The sequence below is a fragment of the Mizuhopecten yessoensis genome, unplaced genomic scaffold (assembly GCF_002113885.1).
Source record: "Mizuhopecten yessoensis strain PY_sf001 unplaced genomic scaffold, ASM211388v2 scaffold6169, whole genome shotgun sequence".
Classification (NCBI taxonomy): domain Eukaryota; kingdom Metazoa; phylum Mollusca; class Bivalvia; order Pectinida; family Pectinidae; genus Mizuhopecten; species Mizuhopecten yessoensis.
In genome coordinates, this window is record NW_018406415.1 from 2,460,147 (window position 1) to 2,472,206 (window position 12,060).

Genomic DNA, 12,060 nt, shown 5'->3' on the forward strand with positions numbered 1-12,060 from the left:
TTTTTTAATACAATTGACCCCTGTGACCTTGAATATAATTGAAGGTCATTCATTTGAACAAACTTGGTAGCCCTTCACCCAAGCATGCTACTGGCCAAATATCATCTCCCTGGGCATTTTGGTTATTGAGAAGAAGATGTTTAAAGTTTTTGACATATTTGACCCCTGTGACCTTGAAAATAGGTGAAGGTCATTAATTTTAACAAACTTTGTAGCCCTTCATCCAAGTTTGCTTCTGGCCAAATATCGACACCCTAGGCTTTTCGGTTATTAAGAAGAAGTCATTTAAAGTAAAATATTGACGCCGGATGCCGGACGACGGACGGACGGACGGACGGACGATGGACGCCGCGCCACGGCATAAGCTCACTTGGCACTTCGTGCCAGGTGAGCTAAAAATTAGAAGGATTTTTTTTACAAAAAATGAAATAAACAATTATATAATATCATGGTTCCTATTAATTTATGTATTTTTTACATAATCATGACACTGGCATATTAAAGTACTACTCCAACAGTGTTAGAGGTTTACCTGGTGAGATACTTTTGACAGGCGTTACAGTCGGAAAAATCATATTCGATAGAAAAAAGGCCGACCAGCGGCCTCTTATGTTATAGGAGTAACTTAAGTACCTTTGTTGATCCCAGTGCCATATGGCGAAAACTGTGAGAGAATGCTAGTGAAGAGACCGGGAAACCAACACGGCTCTGTTCAATGATGTGAAACTCATCCGACTTCAGATTGATCAGCCGCAGAATTCCGTCCTGTAAGGAAAATATAGATACAACTAACCACATGTACATATTTTAACCTGGTGTGCTATAAAATATGCATCCCCATAAGATACCTATATCCGGATGCGTATTTTATGGGGGATGAAATTTTTATATGACACTGGGTAAGGACTAAATGTATTTTTAAACAAAGTCACTGACTGAGGGTTAAAAGGTGAAGCAAATTTAGCACTATAGCCATTATATGTCTTTTTCAGTACAGAAAAGCTTAAGTTATTTCCATTTATGCACTATAAATCTATATTTCCATGACCATATTTTAAATATTGAGATCAGCATTGTACGAAATGACTATCAAATAATTTAATGACAAAATTTTAACTGGAAAGGCCCAACTGCTCCATATAATGATACAGTTTGGGTTTAATCTAGAAAGGATTTGTAGTATTAAAATTTAGGAACAGGCCCAGCGCCAATTTTATTTACCCCATTTATAAGGACTAGACCCCTGGGCTTATCACTGTGATTTTAAAATTAATGAGAATCGTCCATTATGTACCTGTCCTGCAGCGTAAAGTCCTTTTCGGTGGAGGCCAATGCAGTCCAAACTTCCTTCCAGCATCATCGGACTCAAATCATCTGTCACTGTAATTTACATTGAGATGATTTTGTTTTAAACTTCTTTTGCATTTAACTCTCAATTTTCTTCTTTTTTTCTTCTTTTTCTTTTTTTTGTAAATCCATGAAATTTGTTATTTATTGATACACAAAACATATAAAATCTTTTGGGTTAATTTAATGACAGATTTAAACTAAAAGTTTCAAATTGTTAAGTGATTTAAAGTTTGGATATTAAATATTTTGTACTAATTCACAAAAAATATCTTTTTGTATTCTTTAAATTGTGAAAAGGAAACCTTTAATTCCATTTTTTTTCTGTAAAAAATATAAATTCAAAGTTTCAAATTTTTAAAAAGTATCAAATTTATATCATAGAAATGAAAAAAAATCATGCAGACTTTTCAATTTTAAATGCAAAGTACTTTTAAAAAAATGAATAAGAAATTACTAAGCATTCATGCACATTTTTTCCCATCTATTTTTTTATTAAAAAGAAGTAACATGCATGATTAAACATCTCAACACATAACTCCACGATATCTGTGATCTGTGTCAAGTTACTGTATATCCTTTAGAAAAAGGTCTCATGATTTTTTTTGTAATTACCTTAAATTTATCAATTTTATCACAAAATGTGTCATCAATAAATTTATCAAGTCAAAATGAACACTTTAAAAATATTTTTTTTCTTTTTTTTTCTTAAATTATGCATAATTTTTATTGCTGTATAAACAACGTCCCCTGTTACAGCCTAACAACACACCATTTTGAAAACTCTTTGTCTTCCAATTTTGTTTATAGCTTACAGTCTGAACAGAAAAAACCCAGCTTTTTTCTTCTTCCTTAAATATTGAAAACTGAGGATTTTTTTCTCTCAAAAAATGAATGCAGAATATTCATAGAAGAAATTCATGGATAAATTCTGTATATCTTTCTTTTGGAAGTTATTTGAATTTTCAAAATGAATTATATTCTTGAGCATATATATTTTATTGTAACTGTGATGTGTTTAGCTATAAACATCTAACTGTGACAAATTAAAAGAGGACATGTGACAAGAGACAGTGGTGAGTTTTATCCTGAAACATCAACATGTTTAACCCTTTCACCACTGCAGACCGTAATGGAATCATCCAGATCAATCCATGGTAGATTTTACTAAAGTTGCATAGGGGTGAAAGGGTTAAAGTCGAACCTTGTTCCCATGATTAAAACTGATAGGTCCATTTTAAAACCTTGGTTTTACGATGTTTAAAACCAATTTATGATATGATATATATTGTGCTTGTCAAAACTTTTTGTAATCTGGTTACCTGTGTAAACCAGAACTTAACTCATTCACCCCTACATATCTAAACTGGACTTTCCCAGCCGTTGGTTTGGTAAGGTTCAAATTTGACTTTAGGGATGAATGGTAGTCCTGTTGGTAAATAATCTAAGTATATAAAACTTATTTTTTTCTGAAAGCTTGTCTTTTCTGTACAGAACATTTAGTTATTCTATAAAACAGAATCCCTTAATTTAATAGCACTCCACAGATTTAAAGAGGTGAATATTGTAAAAGTGGAATTTTAATAAATTTGATGCTTCAAGTTAATTTTGGTGAGAAACTGTTGAAAACACTGCTGCAATATATATTTCATAGTACTAGAGTGTCCATATGTTCTCGTGAAAATAACTTTATGTTAGGGCCATTTTTGTGTGTGTGTGTTTCTGGTTTTAGATATATGAAAACAAATTATTAGGGTAGGTGATCCATCATTATGGAGGAAAAACATCTTATCTGGCAATATATCTTTTCAAATGTTACGCAAGGACAGCATTTAAGGAAAAGTGGAAACAGGTTTTTCTTTTTCGGTCTAACAAGGTTTGACTATAAAAATCTTAAAACTAGATACACACATAAAAGAATGCCCTGTTTCAACTACGTACACACACGATATGAAATTTTCTTTTGCACTCTGAAACACGGATCAGATATAAGGTTCTAGAACCGTACACTTTTAGCACACTTTGGATTATACATCAACAAAGCATACAGATTATTTTCCTTATTCAATCATTCAACAAAGCAAGGTACTGAAACACAAATCCCCTATCCACAATTATCCCACTCCAACAAGCATCTATGTTCAATGTACTTGATGTTATTTCGTGAAAGTTTTGCTTCACATCCTTATAATACCAAAACTTCAAATCGATGTTCGAATACTGAAAGTATTTACTTCAATACTTTGTTATTCTTTGTGCCAATATTTTTTCAAATTTTCCTAATTTATTCAACAGTTTAGGAAAAAATAGGATTTTTTTTGGAGCAAAGTCTGTTAATTTAATTTTGAGTACAAAGTTAATTTATAGAGAAAATCATTCACAACATAAAAAGCACAAAATTGATTTGCCAACCATTGGCAAAGTTCTTCAAAGTACTTTTAGCTTAATTACTTGCAGGATCTATAGATAACATCTTCCAATGCAGATTTTCCATTAATTCTACAATTATCTAAGTAACAAAACTAATCCATTTTTTACAATTCACAAAAAACAAAGACATAAATCTAGACACTTATTCATGTATTCCTTAAAATAAGACAACTTAACTTTTTTTAAAATTTCATTCAATTTTTTGTGTTAGTTTAATTTTTTGTGTCTTTTAATTAATTTACATTTTTTGTCTTTTAATTAATTTTAATCTTTCTGTCTTAAGTAAATATTCACAATCCTCTTTAAAACGGGATCCTGAAATTGTTCATGACAAAAATAGTACAATATTCGTGTTAATACCGTGTCTACCACACACAAATACACTGTACCAATAATGTTCACACAATCGTACTACTGATGAGAAAACCAAAGTGTACACAACAAGCCGCTACGCATCCTATCTTACCGCTGGTACCCATGCGAACACTTTTCTTCATTCCTGGTAGTGCAACAATCCAACATGTGATTTTCATATAAATATATATATATATATATACAATACAGTATTTACTATAATAAAGCCTAGGGCTAGGGTTGGGCAATCGGTTAAAAATCATAATCGATAATCGGTTTATTATCGAAAGTAGAAAACCGATCGATAAACGATTGCATTCTGGTAATCGGTTCATAATCTTACAGGACTGCATGAATATTCAAATAAAGTGAGAAAATTACCATAACGTCAATAGACAGAGTTGTTATCTATACACTAGGTTTCATTCTTTTATAACGAATGGATGTAAAGCAATTTTCATTTCGCTAATTTTCTATTATAATCCATCATTAGCTCATCACTACATACCTAGGGCACTTGAACATTTTGCTGAAGTGGGGTGCTTATTAAGATATCCAAACACAAGTTATAGACAGTAACTTTTTGTAAGGCAGCATAACTGTCAGACATGTTCACAGTGCAGATTCAAAAACTGTTCACTGCTTTTCTTAAACACTGAAACCAGTTTTGATCGCAAGAATGAAGGAGTCTGATATCAGAATTAATAGGGTAAATCAATTTTTTACTCTTCTGCTAAGGAAGTTTGTTAACAATATATGCATGAACATTTTATTCTTGAGATTTTGAAAAAAAAGGGTTAACTCTACTACTTTTAATAATACAATTTTTTTTTTTTAACTTTCTCATTATGATGTATCAGCCAAGATGTTGAGCTTATTATAATCACAAACCTTTGAGGAAGAACAAACTACCATTCACAGATTTATATTGATTATATTTAAACCAAGCGTATGACCTTGGTAAAATTCAGGAATTAAGCGAGAGTGTCATGGGTGTTTGATTTGTAGAAGAAATAGATCATATAATTTCAGGTAAAATGATCTTTTTGACTAAGGGAGGTCATTTGAGATTTAATTTGATAACACAACTCTGCTGTACCTGTGAAACTAAAGGGATATTCCTAACTTTGTAACAAAGAAGAAATTTCCTCCGTTTTTTTAAAAAAATATTTCTTTCTAACTCTCTGTGATAACTTTTCCTTTTGAACTGATATCATCTCATTAAACATAATTCTGTTGTGTTGGATCAGTAACTTTTGAAAAAATTCGTAACATCACTTAAAAAATAAATATGATGCATACCTATGTATGTGTAACTCACCTGACTGACCAAGATCGGCCATAGACGGTCCCCTGCTGGCACTGGCTGCACTAGTGACCCGGGAGAAGGGTGTCTCCGCCCGGGGAGGCGGATGGTACACAACGCGTGCTTTAAATGTCTCCCCATCGATCTGAAAAGATTATATCAAAATTGATGTTTTTTTATAGATAATTCATTAATCTGTCAGCATTAAAATACAATGCATAGAAAATATTTGTAATTATGTAAAATAAAAAAGATAATCAACAAAATGTCATTCATGTATTTTCAAAAAACATCTTGAACTAAAAGTTCTTTTATATACTTTTTACATGTTTTGTCAACGAGAGTTTCATTGAAAAGAAATAAAAGTGCAGAATTTGTTTTATTCAGGATTGGAAAAGAAACCAAAAGAACCCAAGAAAACAGCACATGTTAATTAAAATATCTTTGAAGGTAAAACCACCATTATCGATAAAGCAATAAAAACATTATTCAATTATAGCCTTTGGCTGAGGTCGATACCTGGATTTATCGACACGAGAAAAGATATATTGACCGAGGACGCAGTCCGAGGTCAATATATCTTTTCTTGGGTTGATAAATCCAGGTATTAACCAAAGTTAAAGGCTACAATTGTTTTATTATTTTACAAAACAGTAATGCAAGCAATTTAAAAAAGAAACACAACAAAAAAGCTTCGGAAGTGGGATGGTGCATTGTTTGAAGACACGTCATAATTCTATTTTTAGAAACACCCAGTCCTTCAACAAAAATCATGCGCTCCAAGTCAATATCAAATTTTAGCAGTGGACTCACGATGCACTCCTGGCCAATCACTTGTCGGTAATAATATGAAAAAATACTAATTTCTCATAAAATCATATTGAACTTGAATACCTTTAAAAGATGTCCTCCTCTACATCCAACATAGATATCACCAGCGGTGGTCCAGGCCACGGACGAAGGCGCCACACGTGGTGACCGGTCCTGAATGTCCTCCAGATGGTCATCCATGTCTCCCACCAGACCTGCGATGGCTGCCTTCGGGACATCCACGGTGTATCGGCTCATACGCGTTGATGCACGGGAAGCACTCTGGTCCCTTTCTTTTTCTTCCTCCCACCAGGAGGAATCCTCGTGTGGCAGCTTGATCTTTCTGTAATACATTCAGTGATGTCTTAATGACTAAGTACAGTCAGTGATCAGTGCTTGGTCGTAATAAGGTATATTTTCAAAATTTGGTTTTGGGATCCATCTATAAATTTATGAATATTGTTGCACTTCTTGTCATTAGAAAATCATTGAGAATCCTGAAACACATATTTTCTTAATTACAATACTTTTGAAAATTCATTGGTTTAAATTTGGATTATGCTGTCGTTAAATTCAATCACACCTTGAACATCTGAGTCCTTTGGATAATCTCCCTATGTATATCACATGACAATTTTTATTGGAAGTTCAGAGCAACTCAAACATTTATGTTTTTTAAATTGCAAACAGGGTTTCAAATATCACCTAGACTACTATACTGTATTATAAATTTACACCAATACTTTGATTTAGTTACAAAAGATGTAGGAAATAAAATTCCTTATGTCCATATAGCATGGCATCAGGGCATACAATATCATATTTAGAATAACTGGGGGAAATCTACAAGCCCTACCTTTAATTTTAACAATACTAGGTCATTCTTCTTATCAAAACTTACTGGGACTGTAGCATATAAGCCTCATTGCTCTGTTCCATTTGCCAGACTGTCAGTTCTTTCTCGGTTCCGATACATATCTGGCGCCAGTTTCCAGGATTAAACTGCATACATTTTACTGGAGAGTTGAATATTTGTACAGATGTCAATTTGGTCCCAGTGGTATAATTCCTAAAAAAAAATGGTAAAAAACCCGTATAAGTTTAAGATATATTAGAATTAAAACTAATATAGACATGCATACATTTAACGATCCCTATTCTTTTGCTGTCATTTAATGGGAATTTATACTACATTTTCATGTTTTTTTTCTGGCGACATTTTGGGGCCGATAGTGGGCACCATTCCCAATTGAAACTATTCCATACTTCAGCTTAATTCCCAAAATTTTAGTTTACCCCTGAACATTTCCTTCCTAATTGGTATATATTTTCTTCCAAAAGTGAGACAAAAAGTCCCCATCCCAAATTAAAAATTATTTTCATTTTCAACCTTTTTTTTTTCCTTGATAAAGGGGGGTGGATTCAACCAGGAACAACCTTTGTGATATGTATTACAGGTATTGAGGAAGGTAAAATTCAATACTAGACAGTGTTTATTTTGAAAAACCAAAGGATATAAATCTGGAGGAGGGTGCGCTTTTTTTTATAGAAAAATTGTTAGTCAGCATATGTTATCTTGATCAGATAGAAATAAGCTTAAGGGTCCTCTTGATCAGCAAACAATATGGGTCAGCTTGATCAGACGGGAAAAAAGATCAACATGATCAGATAAAAATATGGGTCAACATGATCATTTAGCAATGGTCGAAAAAGTTATTGAAAATGCTGACAAATTTTCAGGGTTATTGCTTAATTCTATATGGAACTTTCCTTACATGAAAGGCTTTCCCCTTTTGTTCAATATTTCATGAAACCATAATCCAAAGAATTTTTTTTCCACAGTTTTTTTTTTATTGTGATCAGCTTGTTATACTGGTTCTCAGAAAAGACAAATATTATCAATGAACCCATTTTTTACAGAAGTATTTCAATTGCAGAAGTCCCCAAAAATAAAACCACATGAAAAATAAAAGCTTTATAGTAGGTTGAGCAAAATACTAAAAGCATCACTTACCAGATAGTCAACTCAAAGTCAGGAATTCCAGAAATGGTGGCCAAATATTCACTGGTAGAAAACATTACATTATTGTACTCCAGTTTGGTTCCACCTGTAGCAAAATGTCAAATTCAAAATATAAATTGACATACAATTTTTTTCTATCATATATATATATATCAATTAGCCCGAGTTTCCTCTGGCCCTGACACCAGACTTAGACATTTTGACAGATAGATGTCTGGTGTGGGGACAGAGTGCACTACCATATGAAAACATGGAATTCTCCAACACCAAAGTGTCAGAGAGTTTTTAGGTGCTGACAAGAAAAATCTACTATGACACAACACATGTCTTACATCAATTGATAGATGAAACATTTATTTATCCAAAACATCCTTATTATCACCAAACGCTGCTAGATTCCGCCAGCAGCATCCTTGGTATTCAATCATTCAAAGTTTCCCAACTGATGAGCCCCGCCATTTTGTAGACTATGCAAATTACACAGGAGTGACTTATCAAAAAACCATATTGAACCAGACCGAAACGGAATACATTATTCTATTAAGAAGAATTCCTGACTGCCTTTTCTTGTTGATTAGAAGAAACTCAGGCTAAATATAGCAATGAAACAAATATTTCCTTGTCAACTCATTTATTTTTCAATTCAGTCTATAAAAAACGTCTATTACTGTTGTTGTAAATATGCTTCACCAGGTTTTAATAAATACTAAATTTTACCTTCAATAACTCCCAGTTGACGAAAAGTTGGGTAGACAAAGATGAATATTTTTGGATCAAGGCATTTTTCAGCAACGGCAAAGCATTTAGCACTCGGATGAACTGCAAAAGGCCCGACTCCGTTGCCCTTGAAATTGAATACTGTCTCCATTCCATCTTCAGCAACAAACTTAACATTGCTTCCACACAGGTAACAAAGGACATCTTTGTCGACGTAGGCTGTGCGCGATCCAGAATAGCCTTGGGCCCAACTGTCAAAAATAAGAAACACAAATTACATTCAAATGAAATATTTTAAATTGAGTTGATTTATCATAGATATGTTATACCAGGTAATAATTTATACTATATGTTGCAATTTCCCAAAACATCCTCACTTCACACATGCTCCACAAACTCAGGAACCTGGTCATCAACACATTACATTTCTTCATGTAGTTAAAACCCATTAAATCTTTTTTATTTTTAGAGACGTTTATCTGTGAAGAGTAGACACCATCATTTATGTGTACACCACCTGTGCAGGTTACTCTTCCTAAAGCTTACACACATAGCAATGAAATGAGCATGAGTTTCTGACATGGCCAATTTAATGTGTAATAGGACGAGTCAGGCCTAGGGAACAATCCCTAAAGTTTAAGGACACAATCGTGGCATTTACATGTTTTCTAGCAACCCAACCAGTTTGGTTGCGACCCATTTCTAGCCATTACAAATGCATGGGGCTTGGATTTTCAAACTTCTGCTCTACTGGATGGTAAAGCAACATCGAAAGTATAGTTCTTTTAATTTAGTGCCTATGATATCTAATTATATGCTGCTATGTTATTGTATGTTTTACTCGCTGATTATGTGCTAGCTTCCTGTGACAGTGTATATCTTGTTTGTTGTTTTCTGTTTGCTTTTTATCATGTTTGTCGCAAAAATAGCGCTACAGAACTAATGTTTCTCTGTTTGATATATGTGACGTTAAATAAAGTTTCTTGTATTCTTGAATGTGGTCAGAGGCTGGATGGATGGTTCCCGTTTAGCATATACATTTGATGTTGAGTGTTTTGGCCCTGTGGTTAGGGAAGGTACATAAAGTGGAGCATAGTGAGGACCCAAGGGATTCCCCAGACCAGAATTCGTGACCAGACATCTCAGAGAAAGGTATTGGTAGTGTACCAGCTGAGAATATAAGGGGCAAACAATCCTTCACTCCTTGACTGGCAAGCTACAGTAGCTTTTCCAGTGATGCAGTAAAACCCTAGGACTCGCTCAATAGGAGTTAGGTAACATCGAGCAGAACCAGTGGCTGGATGGGTGTACGTTAAGCTCATGGCAACGAAGTATAGTTGACACTATTTTCAAGTGTCAGTTTCAATATTCCTGTTAATCAAGCACATTACATGTAAACAAGAGGCGAAGTGCAACCACCTGTTTACATGCATCTGTCACTGCGTCAGTAATTTTATTACATTAAATGTTGTCATTTTCCATATTCAAAAGTTGACAGTGCGTCTATCATATTTTCTTTTTTCAAGAAAAGCAATCGGTGTACTTACGACAACTCCAACGACCCGATAGCATCCATAATTAAAATGTAGTCAGTTTCTAAACCAGACGGTCAACCATCTTTGTTGGATTGTTGCTAGGTAGTGAAGTTGTGGTCTCGTATAACAACGCGATAATCTCGCCTTATCAAAATCTAAGCAATAATATGTGAGGCATTTAAATCAATGATTCGTTTATGCAAGAATAATGTATTAAATAATTCTCAAAATCAAAATCTTTATAGAAATGACTATGTAAATGGAAAATTATTAAAACAAATCAAACAAATGTTTACCGTTTTACTACGTTATCGACTACTTTTTACTGTTTGCGGAATGGAGTAATACTAACTACAGCACGAGACACTTTTTGTGCTCCGTCCTTGCAGTGAAAAACCGGATAAATTAATTTATAAATTGTTTCGCGAATATATCGAAGATTACTTGAAATGCCCCATTTTCTACTAAATTTGGCAAAAATTATCATAAGGAAGAATAAAAGGAATTGTGATGAATTGGAAAAAATAATACTGTGTTAACAAAATCTCTATTTACAAAATGCTAAATATTTTAGTTCCAAAGGTCCAAATAATAATATTATTGGTTAACATATATAATGTGTGGCACTAACAGACTCGCGTCGAACAATAAAATGACAAAGTGCATGAACTAGAGTAGTGCATGAGGGACAACTCTGTGTGTGTATCAAGGGAATTATCTCCCTTGCACCACGTCGTTTAAAAGAATGTTCAGTAACATGACCATTTTTTTTCCAAAAGCCGTTGCTGTTTTTGTATTTTTTTTAACACTTTAAAGGTAAAATAGTCAGGGAAATCTACATGTAAAAGACTTTTGTCTCGCCAAAAGTCATTAAAATTTAAGGGACTGTGAGATTCAGCATACCTTTGCTATTTAAGTAAAATTCCTTTCTTTGTATCTTTTGAGAAAAGTACCAATGTATGTAATCTGTAGGTCACTTTGAATTTCTTTGCAGAACATTGCACTTAACTTTGAATTACATTTCTAATTGGTAAATTTAATTGACATTTAAAAAGAATGGCATTGTGTATTTTCTCTTTCTTGATATTTATCTAAATAGTTTTGCGAATCAACACTGCATACACTGTCTGAACAGGGAAACCATGAGGGATGAGGCATCAATTGATTGATTTTCCTTAGCCATTCTTACAACAAGTCCCTCTCCCTGAAAGCTGATTGTGACGTCATGCTCCCTCCTTTATATTTTTTGTGACTGCGTCACATCTGTCATATAAGGGGCTACTGGTACTGCTGGGGAATGACAGCATTAGGAAATATCATACTTGATATATTCACCCCTTGTGGACGGGAATTTGGGCGGGGGCTCACATTTGAGAAAGATTCTCGTCTAGCCTTGTGTATAGCATTTTAGAGTCTTCCCCGAGATATGGTATGAGATCACACAATCTTACTTTTTACTTACCATCCCAGAGAGGCGAAAGCTTCTATTAATCTTTTTCGGCTGCGACGGGAGACATTGAAATTTCTACCCGATGATA

The 12,060-nt window shown here is 33.7% G+C and overlaps 1 protein-coding gene across 2 annotated transcripts in view; it reads right to left on the reverse strand.

Moving 5' to 3' along the window:
• The window catches only part of LOC110451730 (cilia- and flagella-associated protein 43-like), a 40,747-nt gene extending 30,096 nt beyond the window's left edge, over positions 1-10,651 (reverse strand). For both annotated transcript variants that reach the window (XM_021499887.1, XM_021499886.1), the window contains exons 1-9: positions 10,535-10,651; positions 8,988-9,238; positions 8,262-8,355; positions 7,149-7,316; positions 6,332-6,590; positions 5,453-5,582; positions 4,244-4,276; positions 1,295-1,380; positions 634-765 (exon numbers count right to left, since the gene is read on the reverse strand). In XM_021499887.1, the coding sequence (XP_021355562.1) occupies positions 634-765; positions 1,295-1,380; positions 4,244-4,276; positions 5,453-5,582; positions 6,332-6,590; positions 7,149-7,316; positions 8,262-8,355; positions 8,988-9,238; positions 10,535-10,563 (1,182 nt within the window). In that variant the 5' untranslated portion in view covers positions 10,564-10,651. The remainder of the gene's footprint in view (positions 1-633; positions 766-1,294; positions 1,381-4,243; positions 4,277-5,452; positions 5,583-6,331; positions 6,591-7,148; positions 7,317-8,261; positions 8,356-8,987; positions 9,239-10,534) is intronic.
• Between the last annotated feature and the right edge of the window lie 1,409 nt (positions 10,652-12,060).